This window comes from Leguminivora glycinivorella, chromosome 14 (genome assembly GCF_023078275.1).
Source record: "Leguminivora glycinivorella isolate SPB_JAAS2020 chromosome 14, LegGlyc_1.1, whole genome shotgun sequence".
Classification (NCBI taxonomy): Eukaryota; Metazoa; Arthropoda; class Insecta; order Lepidoptera; family Tortricidae; genus Leguminivora; species Leguminivora glycinivorella.
The window spans coordinates 14,720,060-14,742,881 of NC_062984.1; the positions used below are offsets into that span (position 1 = coordinate 14,720,060).

Here is a 22,822-nt window from a genome sequence, read left to right on the forward strand (position 1 = left end):
TGAACATTTTTATTATTCTATTTTTACATTAAGAAATATTTTTGATGTCCAAACACATAATATAATTATGTCCTATGAATACGGACTGAGCACAAACTTCAAAAGCACCATAACGAATCCTTTTGTGAGAGAGTGGTGCAAGTACAAAATGTAGACGCATTCTTTTCTCACAGGAATAGACGTGAACGATATTTTCAGGCTTCCTAGCCAGGTAGTAACGGCCAAAGTAGACGTGCTCCTGCCGAGGCTGCGCGCGCGTTCAACAGCAACCTGCCTCGGCCGAGGCACATATATATGACATGCTTTTCGCGCGAGGAAAATGCCTTGCGACGCTGATCGCTGTGTGGACCTGGCAATTGACGTTTGTGCTTGGTTTTCACTAGTTATAATTTAATATTCATTTTAACGACCTCGGAAAGAACCGAGAAAAATACTTTTTTACAACATTATTAAATATCCCCAGGATATGTCACAAAGATTAAGTCTGACTTATCTAACGGGACTTTGTAATAAATGTGATATTTACCCGAAAAAAGCTTACAGTACTTAAACTTGTACTTAAAATGTAGTTATCCGTAGATCTACATGTACAAATATAAAATATTTAAATTTTTATGGTTATGTTGGATAAGAGAAATAAATTTCATCTTGCTCGGGGCATGAAGTTGTATGAAGTTCGCTAGGTACAAGAGCTGTTCTTATCCAAATGGTTATTTTACCTGATCTAACTTAATTAACCAACTTTTTTATGTACGTATTTGGAGACCAAATTTGAAATAATAATGCAGAATCTCTATCGATTGTACCTACTTGTTTTAAAAAAAAGTGACAAGGTCACCGTTAAAATCTAATGTCCAGTTCCTTTTTGTTATATTTACACAATATTTTTATAATGTGATTAATGCAATTTGATCTGTGAAACGAATTAAAGTATTTTTTAAAGTAAGTTTTAGGTACTGCCATGTATTAGCCATAATTTACCAATGTTACTTAATTTTTACCAGTGGTTACTTTAAAATTTATTTAAGTACATCGATCTATTTATTAACCATACATATACCTCGGTATAAATTATTTTATTTTACGGAAATTTTGTCATAAAAGTATCGTTCTTGCTCTGATGAAATTGATCTAACGATCAGGTACAAATATGTGGGGTTCCAATTTTGCTTGTGCAAAATTCTTCATCAGTTGAGTCCATACAGAGCGCGGCACGTCGCGTCTTGGTCGACCACGAAAACGCGCGCACTGCCTCGGCCGAGGCACGTCTTAATAGCACGTTTGCCGGGCTACGAAATTGCCTCGCGGCGAGCCTAACTCTGTGTCGACCCGGCTATCTAAAATTAGGAAGGATTGCTGATTGGAATTTCAGATGAAATGTTCGGAAATGGAATCCCTCGCATAATCTCGACGATATGATCATAGATGTTTTCTTATTTATTAAGTTATAATGATAGCTGATATAATGCAAAAAACCGACCAAGGTCTCCAGTGCCTGAGGCTGGAATCGAACCAGAGTTTCCTATTAAAACCTCTCGGCCTCCCGAGTCACTGGGGCTCTGATCGATATCCATAGCAAAGTACATGAATTCATTACTTTATGGAATAGATATAAGATTTAATTTCCTGTCGTCTTAGAGGTTTTTTATACACTATTTCACGTTTCTGGCAAATTTATGTGCTGGTTTTATTAAATAAGGGTTAATTACCTTTTCAACGACTTACGATATAACTTTGGGATGGAAATCGCACATTTATTCCCCACCTGCATTCTTTTTCATTTAAGATATAAAACCTAAGTCTATAACGAAAGGCAATACAGTGTGCTAAAGACATTACATTGTTTTCAATATTTTGACGTGACTGTCCCAATGGTCGCTGTATGTTAGAACGAGATAAAAACAAACATCTCTCATAAGTGCGTCCTCGTCAGTTCGTCGAACCGTCTCGCTATGTGGTAACCTTTTCTAGGCAAGATACTATTTACTACATCCCCGATAATAGTTTCAAATTAATTTGCACTGTCGTGAAATTTTACTTGTCTTAAAATGTGTCATGTAAAAGCTGGATTAATTAAAGTAAAGGTATTTGGATTTTTTTGGGAAAACCTATTGGTGCTGCCTAGAAAAAAGGTTGAAAAGTTACTGCAGCTGTCCTCTTTCCAGATATTTTCAGCCAAGAGGGATAAAAATAAGACCCACTGCTACTAAAACTTAGTATTATCAGTGGTAGCTTTATGTACACCGATGTGAATGTATTTTGTATTATCTTTGTGTGTAGTGATAGATGTAAAATAAAATATTTATATTTTAATACAATATTTTATTATTTCATTAAATAACCTTAATTTAAGTATAAATAATATATCATGTGAGTCATTATAAGACTAAAAATTATAAATTATAAACAAAATTATTTGATAATAGGTCTACTTTTGGCACTGGCTATGTCGCTCATATGCGGCATACATGCAGAACTCAACATCATAGTTAATAATGGAAAAAATGGATTAGTTACAATTGCCCCCCAGTCGAGATTTGTCCCGCTGTACCTTACTATCTATTTACAAATAATAAATATTAACGAATTTTACTTCGCTGTCACGATTGCTATATTTTTTAAAATTAGCGCCTGTAAAAATAGGTACGTAACATTTAGCGAAAAATGGCATAAAAGGACCAAGCTAATACGTAGAATCCGTACTTCGTCCATTTTCATTTTAATTGTTAATGTTCAGAATCCTGCAAAAGGAACAAATATGTAAGTAATCAATCCTAATAAAAAACTGTAAAACATAATATACGATGGTCATGTGATGCTCTCCAGCAACCCCACTTAGCGTCTTGGTTTTTTTTAATATACGAGGAATAGCACACAATAGGTGCTGAATTTGTACTTACTTAAAATAATTTGTACCCCTTTAGTTTAGGAAATTGAGTAGGAGTTGCTGGGAGGATTCTCTCCAGCAACCCCAACTTCATTTGGTTTTTACTCCTAAACTAAAGGGGTACAAATTATTTCAAGTAAGTACAAATTCACCACCTATTGTGTACTAAATCCTCGTATCATAAAAAACCCCAAAATGCTAAGTGGGGTTGCTGGAGAGCATCACATCGATGCTCGGCTCGAAGTGACTAACTGATGGATGGTCATTTTAATGAATTAATTAACGCCTTGATCAAATGATCGCGAAAAGGAACACGTAGGTACATGGAGATGCCTAGATGGATTTTTCACGAATATGTAGGTATTTTTACAAGACTATTCAGTTAGGTACTTGGGTTTGAAGTTTGGTGAGACGGGAGCAGAGCGCCTCGTACTTCTCAATACTGTGACATCATCATTCGATCTAGCCAATCATTCCCATTTTTTAACTGCTGCGGCGTGCCGGGACACTGGAAGTTTCCATTGACCTTGATTGTGAGAGGATAAGAGCACTTCGCACTTCTTACTGTGACGTCACACGTCGTTTAATCCACCCACTACACATTACCTTCAGAGATCTTGTGTTGTTGCATACCGAAACACTGGATGTTGCAGTTGACCATGACGGTGAGACAAGATCAGAACGGCTCTCACTCTCCATGATGTGACGCCATCATAGTACTCATCATACTGTGAAGTGAAGTCATCATTCTGTATAGCCAATTACACTCACCTGAGAACTTGTTCTTCAAGTGCCGTGGAGTGCCGAGACACTGGAAACCATGATGGTGGAACAATAACAGAGGGCCTGGCACTCTTCCATACTGTGACGTTATCATTTAAAACCAGCCAATCACACTAACCTGCAGAGAACTTGTTCTGCATAACCAAGTTCTCCAGTGCCCGAGGCTGGAATCGAACCAGTGTACTCTGCAATCGCGACAAGTTCTATTAAAACCTCTCGATTTCCCGGGTTACTGCTCTGATCGATATCCGTAGCAGAGTACTAATTTATTCAATATTTTGCCGTGACTGTTCTACTACATCCCCGCCAATAGAATTTCAACTTTAGCAATCTGAAGGTTCAAATAAAATTGTACTGCCGGCGTAGCCGAATGGCAATCGTCGACGCCAGACGCCGACAGAAATGCAGTCTGGCTCTGTCGCGCCAATACGCACTGATATTATCGTGAGCGTTTGTCCATTTGGCTACGTACCCTGTCCAGAAGTGTGACTTGCCTAAAATGGATTAATTAGGATATTTGGATTATTTGGGGAAAACCGTATATTTATTTATGTGTATTGATAGACGTAAAATAAAATATTTATATTTTAATGCAATATTTTATTATAATAGCCTTAATCTGAGTATAAATGTCATGCGTCATGATATAAAAATAAAATTTACCTAATATTATAGATTATAATCAAAATTATTTAACTATAAGTAAACTTGGCACTGACTATGTCGCTTATATGCGGCATTTTATATATATCTATTTATAAATAATAAATATTGAATATTTTGTACTTTGCTGTCATGATTGCTATAAATATTTTCTAAAATTAGCGCCTATAACAAAATGTTGGTATTTTTGAACACAATTGACTAATTACAAGATACCACTGCCAGCGCAAGCTACTCGCTATGAGCTCCCAGGCATCTGGCAACGACATTTAATCCAATGGAATTTTAACCACGCATTCACTGCCACCGAAGCGTATATGCGTTCACCGTCATACAAGTTTGTCCCTAGGCCACGCCCTCAGTGGCAGTGAATGCGTTTGAAACCTCGAAAACGACAACTGACACAGTTTTCTGTTTGTAGTGCCTACGAACAGAGAATCTTCCAAATGAGTCGCTAGCAGTGAATGTCTTACATTAAGGAATCTATCCTTTCTATGATATAATTAAGTACAAGAGAACTTTAACACTACTAGGCCATGAGACTTAGACCCAGAATCACTGAAATATAGCACCATATGTGTGGCATCGAGTAAACAAATTATATTATCACAAGTCATAGAAATCACATCTTGTTGTGTTGAGCTAACAAACGACCGCACCGCACCAAGATCATCCACATACTATGCTGTAAGTGAGAGCGAGAAAGAGTTATTTTACTCTAGCTCTTACGTGAAAACTTTCAAGGACGGCGCGGTCGTGTGTTCACTACTTAAAGCCAGTTTAGTCTATAATGATCCATTGAAATCGTACATTTAGGCTTGCATCAAATGAGGTAGTTCTAATTTTTTATACATATTGTTAGGGATGAAATAGTGATGTCAAATCCGAGTTTTCCACTTCGAAAGCCCACCGGGTCATTATTAAATACTTGAAAAACCATGACTTTTTTTGGTTTTTCTCATATTTCACCATCAAAAACTTTCTTAAGGGCTAAAGTCATTATGAACAATTTTAAGAATAATAAATTACCAATAAAATAATATAAAAAGGATCTTTGTGGCCCCAGTAGTTTCTGAGATACGCTTAGTTAAAGTTTTCACAATTTCATAAAAACACAGTGTGTATTAGTCATATACTGAGGGTGAGTTAATGTTATGTCCTTAAACTACTTAATAGGACACGGGCATGTCCTTAAACTACGACAACCAACGTTAGTAGGTCCGGCAAGGGGCCATCTGGTCTGCTACCACCCCCCTCCCGCCGAAATCCAGGCACCGAATAGCCTTGCTGCGCTTCATCTATGTACAGTGCCAGTGCCTTTGGACGATGATTGGGTATCAGTTATGTTGCTTACAGCTAGTCATTTTGGATCCTAAAGTTTACCGGACCCAGTAGCTCACGCTGGAAGGTAGCGAGATCCGAGGCACGGTCTTGTCGGTGACCGACCACAGGAAGTTGGGGGCCAAAGCAGTAAACGCATGCAGCACCTTGACAACTAGTTTTCACCCACCCCGTAGACTTCAACAACATGAAACGAAAAAGAAAAAAGAATACAAGTAAGTGTAAACACCAGCGGCACTTCCTCTTATTGAAAGTGCACCTCACCAACGTGCACTATATCGATCTGTTTCTCCACCATCCTGAAATCGAAAAGCTCATCAAAACATCATCCTCCTGGCTCTGCAATGTATCCAAAGCGGCGATTTGGTATTTAGCTGAGCCGTCCCGCAGGTGGCTGCAATACTACGTATATGATCGGAGTTGAGCTTTGTAGAGCATGGAGAGTGGATCGACATGGATTTCACCAGACAGTGGCCGGATCCCAGTGGAGCTGAGACCGAAACCGAGTGCCTATTTGGATCAGTTGTTAGCAGAAGGTCACTTTCCTGGTTTCCGCTGTACGTCGGTAAACACAGGCATACGATCGCTTTCTCAGAGCCCAAGTAAATTATTATCCACAAAGCGGACCCGGTCACCTCAAAGAAACAGAGGCGTTGTAGAAAATGCCGTCGCGGATGTACACACAGACCCCAGCATCTGCTCTGAACTTGTCCTCCAGTGAGTAGCCTGGGTAGTTGATGTACGCCGCGTCCGCTGGGTTTTTCATTTGCGTGTTCGTCAAAAAGAATATGTGCGGCTTTTCAATTTCAGGATGGTGGAGAACCGGATCGATATAGTGCACGTTGGTGAGGTGCACTTTCAATGAGAGAAAGTGCCGTTGGTGTTTACACTTACTCGTATTATTTTTTCTTTTTGTTTCATGTTGTTGAAGGGTACGGGGTGGGTGAAAACTGGTTGTCGAGGTGTTGCGTTTACTGCTTGGATCACTTGAACTAATCAGGACAATGAGGAGCTCACTCAGAGATTGCCTCCTCCTCCCATCCAGTCGCCATATCTTGACACGGTGGAGCTATTCGCGGATTTTTCACTAGGTGGCGGGGCAGCCTTTTGCATGTGGCTGCCGTACAACTGGACCTCAACTTCCTGCGGTCGGCCACCGAAAAGACCGTGCCTCGGATCTCACTACCTTCCAGCGTGAGCTACTAGGTCCGGCAAACTTTAGGATCCAAAATGACTAGCTGTAAGCAACATAACTGATACCCAATCATCGTCCAAAGGCACTGGCACTGTACATAGATGAAACGCAGCAAGGCTGTTTGGTGCCTGGATTTCGGCGGGAGGGTGGTAGCAGACCAGATGGCCCCTTGCGGGACCTACTAACGTTGGTTGTCGTAGTTTAAGGACATGCCCGTGTCCTATTAAGTAGTTTAAGGACATAACATTAACTCACCCTCCAGTATATGACTATACACTGTGTTTTTATGAAATTGTGAAAACTTTAACTAAGTGTATTTCAGAAACTACTGGGGCCACAAAGATCCTTTTTATACTATTTTATTGGTAATTTATTATTCTTAAAATTGTTCATAATGACTTTAGCCCTTAAGAAAGTTTTTGATGGTGAAATATGAGAAAAACCAAAAAAAGGTTTGGTGGTTTTTCAAGTATTTAATAATGACCCGGTGGGCTTTCGAGGTGGAAAACTCGGATTCGACATCACTATTTCATCCCTAACAATATGTATAAAAAATTAGAACTACCTCATTTGATGCAAATCAACCCCCCCTGAAACATACGATTTCAATGGATCATAACTGTCATAGTTTTTTTGAGCATATCTTTGGCATTGTGTGTATATTTCTCTTTATATGTCAAGTCTAATACTATAACCTTTCGGACATTTCTCTCTGGTACTTGGTGAACTGTAGGAAGATTTGTTCCAGCGTAGTCTGTGAGATTGTATAGTCCTCTACGTCATGGTCTTGCCGGCAGCGTTCCATCGTGCCGAACATTCTGGACCACGCCACGCTTCTGTCTGGTAAGTAGTAGGTGAGAAGGCCTTGGTACTCTTCCCTGTAGAACATTTAAATAAAAGTTCAATTACAAAATAAATTACAGTAGCATATTATATGAAATTGCGAATTTTAGGGTCAAAAGCATGTGACTGAATAATTAAAATACTTACATCAGCTTGGGAGTAGTAAAATTGTTTTCTACGTAACGTTTGACCGCCGCAATGCCGCGTGCTCCAGCTATAGAATCCGCACTTTCTTCGTCTATTTTCATTTTTATCGTTAATGTGAATCCTGTAAAAGAGACAAATGTAAGCAAATGCTTATAAGTGAACAATCCTAATAAGAAATTGTAAAATATATACATACATACAATCACGCCTGTGTGCCATGAAGGGGTAGGTAGAGCACATTAAACTACTCAAGTTTCAGTGCCACTCTTGGCAAATAAGGGGTTGAAAGAAAACGAAACTGTGACATTGCAGTGACAGGTTGCCAGCCTCTCGCCTATGCCACAATTTAACCCATATCCCGCAGTCGCCTTCTACGACACCCACGGGAAGAAAGGGGGTGGTGAAATTCTTAACTCGTCACCACACGGGCAAAAATACACAAAGATAAAGATAAATATATACAGAAGGGAATAGGCAAAGCGCCTTGCAATCGTCTATACTGTGACGTTATCATTAAATCCAGCCAACATTAACTTCGGAGAACATGTTTTTCAAGTGCTGAGGCGTGCCGAGACACTGGAAGTTGCCATTGACCATGATTGTGAGACGCGATCAGAGCGCCTCTCACTCCCCCATTATGTGTCATCGTACTACCTACCTACACATCATACAGTGACGTCACCATTCTGGATAGCATCACACTCACCTTCAGAGAACTTGTTCTTCAAGTGCTGCGGGGTGCCGAGACACTGGAAGTTTCCGTTGACCATGATGGTGAGACGGGAGCAGAGCGCCTCACACTCCTCCATGCTGTGTGACGTCAGCACCACGCCGCGACCCGCGCGCCGCGCGCCGCGAATGGCACGCCATACCTGCCAGGGAATAATATCATTATTACTAGGTGATTATAGGGGAAGAATTTATGTCACAAAAACTTAATCGTCAATTCGTCACCATACAATCGGAGATATGCTCAAAATTCAAAACTTATTTTTTTTTGTATTACGATATTTGGCGACTACATCCAAACCGTAAGCAGTTATTATAATGTCATGCTTGTTTTAACCTATAGCGGCGACACAAGGATTTTTTTGTTTCGAACAATGGTTTTATAAAAACGAGTTAAATATTACATATTTTAAAAACAAATGTGTCAAATTAATAGCAGCTATATATTTAGTTAAGATTTAATTTACTTTTGAGATCATTTTTACTAGTGTTCAATTTCAATTTATTTATTCGTTCATCACAGGTACATAATAAATAGGTGGTAACATAATACATAGAACAGCTATGTGCCTTTTGGCGTATGAAATAATTTCTTATAATCTAATTAAATGTACAATTTTTACAATATTTACATGGGTCTTAGGCCATTAAACCCCAAAAGGAAAAATATACCTAGGTATTAAATAAAATATAAAAAGAAATCACAAACCTGTCGCTTAGCGGCTGGGTCTACTCCCGTAGTAGGTTCGTCGACGAATACAAGCCGTGTGAATCCAAGCAACGCTATAGCCGTGCTTAGCTTTCGTTTATTGCCTCCGGAATACTGTTCTACCTGTAATTCGATACAATAAATCAAACATAATACATAACCATCTCCATATCACTTCAGTTTGAATAATCATATCTCGGCAATCGCCTCATAAAAAGTGTAGTAAAATGAAGTGTGCAGAACAAAACACGATAATATTTCGATTTTCGCCACTGCGTTTCTTTAAAAAATTCTGCTTCACACAGCTAAGCTGTCGCCTACGGAGTATCGAGAACGACATGGCTTTCAAACTTAAAGAAAATACCGTATGTCTGGTGTGTCCATGGGTGGCGATAGTCTCATACCATCAGGCAATCCATCTGCAAATAAACAATCAATGGATACGTACCCGCTTGTCCAAATGCTTGGTGAAGCCAAGCGAGTCAGCGAGCAAGTCCGCTCGCATGGAGGCGTACTGTGTCGGCAGCCCGCGCAGCATCGTGAACAACCGAAGAGTCTCGCGGCCCGTCAGCTCACCGAACACTGCGTCAAACTGCGGGCAGTACCCTGAGACGAAAAATAAAGTTAGCTTTTAGACTGATACATATATTTAGCAGCACATTACTATCTAGAGTGCCGATTCTGATAAAATAATTTGACATGATACGCATTCGATTAGACTTTGAATTCTGTTACTCGGTTTCGATACCACTTAGGTCCCTTAATACGTGGTCTCGCGTTAGACCGCCGTCGTCGTCCTAAGATCGACGATTGACCGATTGAAGCAGAAAGTATGGCATGATTTTAGTATATAATAATATTCGAGTAACTTGTACCTAACCGCTAGAGATCCTTATTCACGCAGTCCAAAACTCACCTATATTCTCATGAACAGAATTGATATCCGTTTTCACAGAGTAGCCACTGACAAAGGCATCTCCGCTGGAGATGATTTCGTCGCCCATCAGCATTTTGAAGGTGGTCGTCTTGCCAGCGCCATTCACGCCGAGCAGACCAAACACCTCGCCATCTGCCACCGCTGCAATACAAATTCTCGAATGAAAGGCATCTTTGTGTGCATTTATTGATTATCGACTTGACATGCGATACTTTTGTCATTCTACTCATTCATCGTCCTTCTTGCGTTCTCGGCTCATGGGAGCCTCGGGTCTGCTGTGAAAATGAATCCCAAGATTTGGCGTACTAGTTTTATGAAAGCATCTGACCTTCCACCCATAGGGTAACTAGGCCTCATTGGAATTAGTCCGGTTTCCTCACGATGTTTTCCTTCACCGAAAAGCGACTGGCAAATATCAAATGAAATGACATAAGTTCCGCAAAACTCATTGGTATGAGCCGGGGTTCGAACCGCGACCTCGGGATTGAAAGTCGCGCGCTTTTAACGCTAGGTCACCAGCGATATCTTTTATCATCATGGTCATTCTACTCATTCTCAAAATATAATATATCTCCGGGCTATTTACCTTGTCTTACACAAAAAGTATGAAAAAAGTCATGTCAATTACGACTATTACGAGTTAGATTGCATCTAAATTAGAGTGCAATTATATTCTTAGAGAATAACTCGCTTGATTGGCGATAGTCTGAATTCTAAGGTACATTGAACACATGAGTGTTTTAGGTACTATATCATCTCTACGTTTTCTACGTATTTTTCATGACGCGACATTTGACCACGCCTTTCGCACATATTCATTTAATTTTATACACTTTTACAGCCACTTACTAAATGAAACTTGGTTGACAGCCAGATGTTTCCCATAGTATTTCGATAGGCCCTTTGCCACGAGGCTCTGCTGCGCTAGGTTGGCCTTGCTGATTTGCTCGACGTGTTTCATCTCGGCTACAACATCTGGATCTATAGAGCTCTCATCGAGAGGTGGTGGGGTTTTCGTCCAGTTAAAGATCTATAAAAAACAACAGTTGTAGCATCATCATCATCATCTAGGCATCATCAACGTCCTGGCTTCGCGTTATTCTGATTTTGTTTTTTTTTTCGAGGTAGAAGATAAGTTTATTTAACAACTTTTATATATTGTTATGCTTGTATACTGGAGCCTGGGGTCCGCCTTAGCAACTATAATAAGCGACTGCTATTTGACCTTCCAACCTATAGGCCTTGTTGGAATTAGTTCGGTTTACTATGTTCGGGCTAAAATGTTTTTTTTTTTTTAATAAATATAAATATTATAGGACATTCTTACACAGATTGCGAGCCACATGTTTGATGTGTGATTAAACATATTTAGAGATTATTACCTTGTGGTAGACATCGTACTCAATAACCAGAAGCACAATCCAGAAGACAGCGCCGGAGACCAACATGCAGGTCAGGTAGCGCAAGATCCCGGGCTCTTCCCACTCGAAGAACGGATCGTCGCGCACTGCAATCATTTCATACAATGTACGACTGGCCAAATACTTATAGAATAGAATAGAATAGAATAACATTTATTCGTGAACACAGGCAAGAGAAAATACACATAATAACAATAAGACAGAAAATAATGAAGTGCCACGAAATGGCCTCATCTCAGCGTGTTGCTTACAGAGTCACACCTCTGACACTGACGATCAAATATATGAAAGAACCGCGTTAGGAACGCACACAATCTAAAGCTGGTGTAGGTGAACGCGTACTATGCTTGTATGAGTGAAATATGACAGGTTGACTGTTCGCGTTTTTGACAGGCGGTAACTGTGAGGTAACCGAGAGGAGGTGGGCGGCACTTTCAGCGGGGAGCGGGAGTGGCCATACTGTACGATAGTACTCTTTATTATACTGTTACAGAGTACTAAAACTATTCTACGAATGTATTCGCGATATTTTTTCAACATTTTGTAAAGATATTCTATATGGAACGTTTTCAGTCCGGGATTTGAAAATTTCTGGTGTGCCTACTATATGTAGATGTCAGGTTTTTATAAACATTTGAATTTCATGGGAAGCAGATTCGATTGCCATCTTTCAAAAATTTCATGCATGAAGCCAATTGCACTAATTCATTTTGCGGGTAGATGAAGGTCCAATGTCCATATAAGTATTTAGTTCATAAGATCTCTTTTTGTTTCTCTCTTTTTTTTAAATGTATGTGATGCTGTATGATGGTTTCTGCAATAAACGTTTTTCTATTCTTTCTATTCTGTTCTATTCTATATACTGTATTAAATTAAAGGTACGTACCACAGCAAGCCGTGAAGTTACGATCGCACATGGTTTGTACGGTGCACTCGCCGACGGGCAAAACGGCCGATAGGTAGTCGCACGCTTGCAAGCACGACCATTCGGTTAAACCGATGTGGCTTAGAAACCTGGAACAAAGTTTTACCTTTAAAGTAATCCAAACTACATAATACCTTGGAAAATTACACATTTTATGTCAGCACACGTCCTTAATGAAAAAATGAATTGTATCAGTGCAAGAGGAGCATTTCATGAAAGCTGACACAATGGAATGAAGAAAATTTTAACTGTTTGAGTAACACTTACAGGTTTACAGTAGGCCACATTTACATTTTCACGCATAGATATTATCATTCACTCAATCACTTGTAAAAGTACTTGGACAGATGTTTCCCGCAGGTATTATTCATACATACAAATTGTCCATATCATTTATTGGCCATGACGTGTTACCAAGACTCCTGTCATACTCATGAAACATGCGACCATTAACGGAATAGTCAATCCTCCTTGCTACATACATACCTACCCCGCTTTCTCTGGCACTTTGCAAGTATCTACACTTCCGCCCAATTTTAAGCTTGATTTGACTCAAATCACCGATCTAATTCGTCGAGCATATACTCACGTGATGGACCTGACGAGGCTGTAGAGCGGGAACAGCTGCAGTATGGAGTCGAGGATCTGCGCCACGTCCTCTGTGCCCAGCGCAGGGGAGAGCAGCGCCTCTACGATTTGTGCTCCCATTTGACCTAAAATGAGACACGTCATACTTATGCTACACTTCCGTTACCCATTCCAGGCAGGCAATCAAGGCAAGGCATCAGGCCATCCCTATCGCACTATTTGTAAGTGCCATAGGGACGGCCAGATGTTTTATCATTTATCGCGCGAACATACTTGCCTGCCTAGTTTGAAACATAACGACAGTTTCATGAGGATTGGAACGATTTGGCGTAACTAAGTCCAAATTGTATTGCACATATACATATAAGTTGGCTTACTAGAGCCGGACCAACACCTACGGACATACCCAAATCGTACCTACAAAACCTTAAATTGGTATTTATTAATACAGAAACTGTAGGGCACGAAAAGGTTAGGCTTGTAGCAATAGCAAAGTACACTCACCAAACAACACATTAATGAAGAATACGGCGACGAAGCCCGTCGCAGGGCCTTTGAACAGGAACGACAGGAGGTAGTGCAGCGGCAGCATGGACGCGCCGTACACCATGAGAGCTAGGTACATCCGACCTGGCAATTTTAGAAAAATATCATTATCATCCTCCTTGCGTTATCCTGGCATTCGCCATGGCTCATGAGAGCCTGGAGTACACTTTGACAATTTTAGAAAAATAATCACTTCTAAATAAAATCCATACTAATATTATAAATGCGAAAGTAACTCTGTCTGTCTGTCTGTCTGTCTGTTACGCTTTCCCGCTTAAACCACGCAACCGATTTTGATGAAATTTGGAACAGACAATCTTTAGACCCTGAGACAGAACATAGACTACTTTTTATTTCGAAAAAAAGGGATGAAGGGGTTGAAAAAGAGGTTGAAAGTTTGTATGAGATTTCTTAATTTTAAATGATAAAACCATGAAACTTTATATTTTAGCACTTGATAAGAAATCATTAAACATATATTTAAAGTCACATACAGGTCGAACGCGATTAATTAACATTATTTTTACCTTTAAAATAAACATGGTGGGAAATAAACATTAACTAAAAGCGGGTAGATTATATTTATTTGTCTACCCCGAACATTTATATAAATTAATATCGGGTAGTTTTGTGTTGTTTACATCTCCGGTGACATTTTGCTGGGACGTCAGTCTTCCGCGACCACGGCCAGTGCAACCTGGCCGAAACGTTGGGAATAATTTTTAAGAAAAAAAAAACCGCTTTCCTTTGGGGTTCTGGTGATAAATACTTTCAAATGTTGGATTATGTTATCAATTCGTCTGTATATTTTTTAATGTTTGTTATTCGATATCTCCGTCATTTCTGAACCAATTTTGAAATCTGGATGATTCTGAAGTACTTACAGATGAGAATGATTATCAGAACGGAACTCTAACCAGGGGCGGCTCACTCTTCATCAGCAGTTCCACTGCACCAAATGTCACTGTTCTGGACGTAAGTGCATGCTGTTCTTATAAAAATACCAAAGTCACTATAAGTGTGCCGTTCAGATTTGAGGAGTTCCGTTCTGACCATCATCAGCAATTCCACTGCACCAAATATCACTGTTCTGGACGTAAGTGCATGCTGTTCTTATAAAAATACCAAAGTCACTAAAAGTGTGCCGTTCAGATTTGAGGAGTTCCATTCTGACCATCATCAGGAGTTCCACTGCACCAAATGTCACTGTTCCGTACGTAAATGCATGCTGTTCCTTTAAAAACACAAAAATCACCATATGTATGCCTTTCAGATTTGAGGAGTTCCCTCGATTTCTCCAGGATCCCATCATCAGAACTGGGTTCTGAGAAAAATGGGACCAATCTGTATGCATATACATTCAATCAAAAAAAAATTTTCAAAATCGGTCTAGTAACGACGGAGATATCGAGGAACAAACATTAAAAAAAATAAAAAAATAAATAAAAAAAAAAACATACAGACGACTTGATAACCCCTTCCTTTGAGATTTGGAAGGCGGTTAAAAAAGGTAAAAATAATGTTAATTAATCGCGTTCGACCTGAATGTGACTTTAAATATGTGTACAAAGCGCGATAACTTAAAGTGTTATATCATTAAACATCTTGATAAGGGATAGGGATAGGGATAGGGATAGCGATAGGGATAGCGATAGGGAAAGCGATAGGGATAGCGATAGGGATAGCGATAGGGATAGCTATAGGGATAGCGATAGCGATAGCGATAGCGATAGCGATAGCGATAGCGATACGGATACGGATACGGATACGGATAATATGGGTATCGTTAGCGGGATACGGATAATCGGTCGGCGGTCTCTTACAATCAATGTGCTCTAAGACGATCGTTGTTTGCTTGCTTGAAGATTACGTTTGCGATAAGTATAAGCAAAATGTAAAAAATTATAAGGGATAATAGAAAAAAGTACTTTTTACCCACCGATCATAGTGTCGAAATACGGGCTATGTGGGATGTTTATAAAGGTTTCCCCAGCGTATATAGAATTACCTACGCTGTGGTCGATGTGTAATATTTCTACAATCATTGCAAGCAAAAGTATTATGTGCAATCGAAATAATCGCAGATAAATATACCTACAGAGAAACCTACGGTCCCTACGGATCCAAATGAAAATCTTAATGAATACTTTTATTACGCGGGCGAAGCCGCGGGTAAAAGCTAGTTATATAAATAATGTGATCCACTAGGCTTGTGTAGTATTATACTTGTAGTGTAGGTATTAGTACATGTAACTAATAGTACAAAAGACACGATTCCCTGCACTGTACTAGACCGAACTACTCCCAAATGATTCTGCTCTCTAGTACATCGTACTAGTTGGAAGCGATCTTTTCAGTGAACGAGCAGGCACAACTCTATGATCCACGGACAATCGAACACCGACAGGTATATAAATAATATGACCCACATTGAAACCATGCACTGGGTAATTCCATTTCTTTACATTCCCCTATTGTAACCAGATGTCAGAGGCAGAAAAAAAAGAAAATAACACTAGACATAAGTTGAATGTAGCTTTATATAATCTTTGTACATATAGTAGTAAGGTTAGCATAATTGACACTAACAAATTTGTTAGTAAATACCATATGCCTATGGTGTTTTTGACTAAAGGTAAATGTTACCTTTCAAATTATTATAAAAGACAAATAGCTTTATCGCTATCCTATTTATTTGACATTTCTGCCAAGAATTTGGCAGACAACTCTGCTCCTATTGAGCAGCAAAGTATGAACTTGGAATTGGTTCCAGTCATAACCAATGATTTAAACTAGCTTCTAAGACAAAAGATTCTGTCTCTGGCAATTTAATTTTAAGTAACTATAAGAATCAATACTGTGAGCAAGGAAAGTATATCCACCTGGTGCATCAAAATATTCAATGTATTAGAGGAAAAGATTTACAAATTGAACTATTCATGAACGAATTTTATGTAGACATTTTATGTATTACTGAACACTGGTTAAAAAACAATGAATTAATGCCTCAATTTAATAATCACCAGGTGGCAAGTTCGTTCACCAGACATAGTTCCATACATGGTGGGTCGTTAATTATAATAAATAGCCAGTTAAAATTTAAGGAACGTAAGGATATTGTTTCCATGTCTGTTGAACGGACTATAGAACTAAGTGCTGTAGAATTGGAGCAATTTATTGTTGTCTGTGTGTATAGGCCGCCATTAAGTAATTTTGAAACTTTTGAAAAAATTATGGAATCTGTGCTACTTAAAATATCATCTTCTAGTAAAAAAATACTTATATGCGGCGACTTTAATGTAAATATCTTGGAAAATTCAACAATAAGTATCAGATTGTTGAATCTTTTCAAATCATGTAATCTCAATCATATTTTTATGGAGCCTACTAGAGTGACTGCCACTAGTGCCACCTGTATAGATAATATTTTCACTGATATTTTTCCTACTACTAAAGATGTAATTAGCAACTTAGAATCAGACCATTTAGGCCAATTGATAGTATTTGAGACATTAAGGAAAAATACTTTGAGAAAACAAATAACTTTTGTACCAGTAACCTCCGACCGCGTGGAACGAATGAAGCAAAGTTTGGTTCAGGCGCTACCCTCCCTGTCTTCCGATATGAGTCCTAATAGTATGTATAATTCATTCTTTCACACTTTTCTGCAACATTATAATGCAATATTTACTTCAAAATCGGTCGTAGTTAGTGGTGCATCAGTTTTTAGTGAGTGGGCTACTGCAGAGTTACATCAACGAAGACGTGCATTGTATGCCTTGTATGAAGAACGGCGGTTTAATACGAGTGATGAATTTAAAGAACATGTTAAGCAATATTCGAAGAAGTTCAAGATAGATTGTCATATCGCTAAGCGAAATTATCTTAGTAATAAAATAAAAAATAGCTCTGACATTATTAAAGCAACGTGGAAAGTAATTAATGTGGAAACTGGTCGCTCGAAACACGCAGTAAAAGATATTAAACTGAATATTGATAACAAAATTATAGATTCCAATTTTGAAGTAGCAACAGAGTTCGAAAAATTTTTCACCGAGATACCAGCATTCACAACTAAGGGTTTAAATTCATCACCCTTATCTGCCGTCACATTATTAGAGGAAAACGTTCCTGAGTGTTGTAGAGACCTTTATTTTGAACATGTTTGTACCTCAGATATAGTAAAGGCATTTAAATCAATTAATGTCAAAAAAACTAGTGACCTCTGGGGGTCTCCGTCCATGCCGTAAAATCCTTAGTTGAGATTGTAGCGCCTGACTTAGCAGTTATATTCAACAACAGTGTTGACTGCGGCGAGTTTCCTGATCTAATGAAACATAGCAAAATAACTCCTTTATTTAAATCCGGCAGCCACTCTGACCCCACTAACTTTAGACCAATATCTGTGCTGCCAACTTTCAGTAAAATATTTGAAAAATTAGTTCTTTCTCAATTAGTACGACATTTTAACGTTAATAATTTAATGCATAATAAGCAATTTGGCTTCACACGGGGTCGCTCGACAACCGATGCTGGTGTTGAGCTAATTAAGCATATTTTCGATGCCTGGGAGGAGTCACAAGATGCTTTAGGTATCTTTTGTGATTTATCTAAGGCCTTCGACTGTGTTTGTCATGAAACATTGATCAGGAAACTACATTATTATGGAGTCAGAGGATCAGCACTAGATTTACTCAAGTCCTACTTAAATGGTAGAATACAAAGGGTAGATGTCAATGGACAGAGATCAACTGGGTCATTGGTCTCTATGGGTGTACCACAGGGATCAATATTGGGGCCTTTCCTGTTCCTTATCTACATAAATGACTTGCCATTCCTTGTAAAGACCCACCATGATATAGTATTGTTTGCAGACGACACCTCACTTATTTTCAAACTCAAACGACAGCAACAAGCTCACAGTGATGTAAACAATGCTATCTCTAAAGTAGTGAACTGGTTCAATGCTAATAATTTATTATTAAATGAAAAAAAGACTAAATGTATTAAGTTTGTCACTAATAGTAACGTAAGGAATGAGCAAACAAGTGTCGTTGTGAAGGATGAGGAATTAGAACTGGTAGATAGTACAGTTTTTCTTGGTATAACTTTAGATTCTAAACTTCAGTGGGGTCCCCATATTGTTAACCTCTCGAATAGACTTAGTTCTGCAGCTTTTGCAGTGAGCAAGATCCGTCAGTTAACAGACGTGAAAACAGCTCGATTAGTTTATTTTAGTTACTTTCACAGCATTATGTCATATGGTATTTTACTTTGGGGCAGTGCTTCAGAGATAAATACCATATTTATTCTGCAGAAGAGGGCTATTCGAGCAATATATAAAATGAACCATAGAGACTCACTTAGAGATAAATTTAAGGACATTAATATAATGACAGTGCATTGTCAATATATTTATGAGAATATTATGTATGTACATAAAAACATTTGTAATTTTAAGAAAAACTGTGATGTACATAATATAAATACTAGAAATAAACATAAACTCGCGGTGCCCTTCACACGGCTCTGTAAAATTAAAAAATCATTCATGGGTAATTGTGTTCGATTTTATAATAAACTTCCGAATCATATTACTGACTTGTCAATTAATAAATTTAAGAATCATGTAAAGCGTGTACTCATTTCCAAAGCTTATTATACAACACAAGACTACATGAATGATAAAACAACGTGGGATTAATTGTTATTCGAAATGGTTTCTTATTTTTACGTTTTTTTATTATTATTATTGTTGATGAAATTAATATTGTATTTTTTTGGACATTGGATTTTTCCTAGAAATATTCTAGACATGTATTTTTATATATACATATACCTAATTATATATTTTTTGTTTAACGATTATTTTTATATGAAATTGTATATTATAGACTCAATATTATTATGAACAATAATTTACAACAATAAATTGCTCTGATAATTAGGTTAGATTAAGATCATAATATATATGTAATGAACTATTCATAAGAGCTTGTAACTAGGCCTACATGAATAAAGATATTTTGAATTGAAAATTGAATTGTAACAGAGTAATGTAAGTGACCAATTATTTGCATGTTTTTTTATTCATGGTGCTAATTTAAATATCAATATATCTAAGGATTAAAAGTAGGCTTATCTAGAGATAAATTAAGACTTCAATTTGCATCATAAATAAAAAAACATGCAATGAAGTGGTCACTTACATTACAGTGGTCACTTACATCACTGAAAGCCAGGGTGTGGATCTCATTTCCACAAGCTTTTGTTTAACTTGCAATGTAACGTAAGTGCTATATATGTTTGTACCGGTCAACTCTTGCAAATTCTGTCCACTTCTTACGAAGCTCATGCATGTAAATAGAAGTAGGGTGACACCACCGGTTGGATGCCGGCGACTTTCTGCAGGATTTTGGCGCGGAGTATGCGCTCCTGGTAGGAATAGTACATTGTGCAACATTTACCTAATTCGGTAGCCGTGCTGAGGCCGATAACCTGGAAGGCTACACAGGAGATGACGATGGTGACGGATATAACGCAGTACCACGCCCAGTCGACGACGGCCGCGCTGGCCCACATCACTATCGGCTGGATACCGGCCGCCTTCTGCAGGAGCTTCGCTCGAAGTATGCGTTCCTGGTAGGAAAAAACTATTAGAATCTATGCGGAGAGAGAAGCTCTAAATACTTCTCTTTCCGAACAAACTATGTAACTTTACCTGTACCTAATTGTGGGCTGATTATAAAAATGGCAACAGGAAGGTAAGGTTGCCCATTCATTTTTAGGTACATGTTTATTTACAAAAAGTCGATAGATATTTTTATTACCCACCCATACATTAGTATAGTATTGACTATTGAAAGAATACTTTGTTTACATATGAATTCGCCCGAGCTTCATTAAGCATATGATTTCGTTAGATATTTACGAGTAATAAACCCAATTCATCAGATAAGTTTAATCAGATATCGTTATTAAATGCGGACTCTTACCTTTATATAAAACATAACGTAAACTGCGCTCACGATGCCAAAACTGCTTGCTATGCCTGAGGAGAGTTGCGTGGAGAGATATGCGACGTAGGACTGCATGTTGCTCTGAAAAAAATGGGAATCTTAAACATATTATGATAGTTTAACAAGCAGGAACGTGCGAACGATGCTATTACGTAGAATAAATTTAAAAGTGTAAAAATATACTGTATTGGATGATATTTGAATTCATAGACATCGTACCTCGATACTCGATCGTTAGCCCAGCGTTCATCTCAGTTCTTTTCAAGAATTATGGGCCTATATGAAGACCTACAGCGATCTCCCGTCAGAGTGCTACGTTTTAAGACGTCTATCGATGTTCCAAAGCATATTAGAAATTCATCAGTTACCATGATGATTGATTACCGTTCCTAAATCTATTTAAGTACTAATACATTTTAACGTTTTTTGCGCAAATTGTTCATCATTTGTAAATGTCGCATCCATGCTAGCTTTTTAATAATTTGGGCCACCCAAATTGTCCTAAGGCTTGCAGAGAGGACGCAGAAAAACAATTTACCTGATACATATAATTATTCAAGCAGGTAGTTAAACACGTCAAGGGTGGCGTTCGCGTCCAAGGCCTTGAGCAGGGCTTAGTAAACCAGGTGGCAGCCGACTGGCCGAGTCTTCGTCGAATGTGGCCCTGGTCAGCATCCGGCTTCGGAGATACGCCATTGCCCTAAGGCTTTATGCAGAAAAAACGCACGAAAACTACTTACCTGATCCATATAATTAACTTCAAGCGGGTAGTTAAACACGCTAAGCGCAGCGTTCAGGTCCGAGGCCTTGAGCAAGGCCTGATGCACGGCGCTTAGAGAGATCGCCACGTCGTGGAACCCGAAGTTGCTGAACCAGGCGGTGACCGAGTCTTCGTCGAACGTGGCCCTTCGTAGATGACTAATTGCTCTACGGATTTATGCAGAAAAGGTACACAAAAACAACTTACCTGATCCATATAATTAACTTCAAGCGGGTAGTTAAACACGCTAAGCGTAGCGTTCGGGTGCCAAGCCTTGAGCAAGGCCTGATGCACGGCGCTTAGAGAGATCGCCACGTCGTGGAACCCGAAGTTACTGAACCAAGCTGTGGCTGAGTCTTCATCGAATGTGACCCCGGTCAGCATTCGGCCTCGGAGAAACGCCATTTGTGAGGCTTCATTAGTCTACATAATGGAAAAAAATGTTTATAAGGGGATTATTACATATCTGCTGACATATTTCGGCCATAGCGACTTGTACGTTCTGAAGTAGGCAGTTATATGACATCGAGGTTGGCAGCCGAGCTTTATGTTCGTCTGATTCATCTCACTTTCTGGCGAGCTCAACGGGACGATCAGTCAAAATCACTCAGAAAGGGAATATGAACATTGACATAGCGTCCACAATTATGCTAGAAAGAGGATAGCATACAGGCATTAAGAAATTTGTAGGTATTATCAGCTGCAAAAGTGCATGGCGAATTTATCAATGAATTCATTCATAATTTCTTCATGCACTTTTGCAGCTGATAGTACATGTTTACGGACATTGCATTTATCTATTTTTCTAATTACAGGACCTGAAACATACTGAGCGATAGAAATTCATTAAGATTGTCTTAGGCTAGGTATCGCAGATAGTATGTACAGTCGAATTCATAAATATGTGTACATTTTTTCACCGTATTGCAACGAGTTAAGGTACACATATTTATGAACTCGACTGTACTATCGGTGATACACTTGATTCTGTTTTCTTTAGCTAATCTAAACTGCGTAAACAAAATTTAAAGTGTTTACCCTATACAAATAGTAGTCATCGACAGCTTGATTCTCCACGACGGTAATCTTCATAGTTTCAACGTTACTCGAGTTGAACATGTGTTCGTAAGCGACCTTGGCGAGTGCACCAATCGAGTTCTCTGAAGTACCATTGTAAGATAGTACCGTTTCCGTTTCTACGAAGCTGTAAATGTAAACAAATCATTAAATCACAATGTACTCGTACGTACTTGGGTGAATCATCTTTTTGACCGACTCAAATCTAGCCGCAACTTTTAAACTTCATTATAAAATTTGATCACTAAACAA

The 22,822-nt window shown here is 38.7% G+C and overlaps 1 protein-coding gene across 2 annotated transcripts in view; it reads right to left on the reverse strand.

The window, feature by feature from the left end:
* Positions 1-4,949: 4,949 nt before the first annotated feature.
* Positions 4,950-22,822, reverse strand: part of LOC125233139 (phospholipid-transporting ATPase ABCA3-like) — a 46,508-nt gene continuing 28,635 nt past the window's right edge. Inside the window, exons 19-34 of one of the 2 annotated variants that reach the window (XR_007177829.1) lie at positions 22,532-22,697; positions 21,701-21,916; positions 20,710-20,814; positions 20,182-20,353; positions 13,673-13,798; positions 13,170-13,293; positions 12,542-12,669; positions 11,617-11,741; positions 11,084-11,264; positions 10,214-10,375; positions 9,746-9,903; positions 9,298-9,420; positions 8,566-8,731; positions 7,860-7,980; positions 7,489-7,747; positions 4,950-5,124 (exon numbers count right to left, since the gene is read on the reverse strand). Coding sequence is in view for 1 of the 2 variants with exons in the window: in XM_048139012.1 (XP_047994969.1) it covers positions 7,558-7,747; positions 7,860-7,980; positions 8,566-8,731; positions 9,298-9,420; positions 9,746-9,903; positions 10,214-10,375; positions 11,084-11,264; positions 11,617-11,741; positions 12,542-12,669; positions 13,170-13,293; positions 13,673-13,798; positions 20,182-20,353; positions 20,710-20,814; positions 21,701-21,916; positions 22,532-22,697 (2,263 nt within the window). In the remaining variant the exon portion in view is untranslated. Of the gene's footprint in view, positions 7,748-7,859; positions 7,981-8,565; positions 8,732-9,297; positions 9,421-9,745; positions 9,904-10,213; positions 10,376-11,083; positions 11,265-11,616; positions 11,742-12,541; positions 12,670-13,169; positions 13,294-13,672; positions 13,799-20,181; positions 20,354-20,709; positions 20,815-21,700; positions 21,917-22,531; positions 22,698-22,822 lie in introns of both variants that reach the window. The other variant, XM_048139012.1, reaches the window with a different exon arrangement.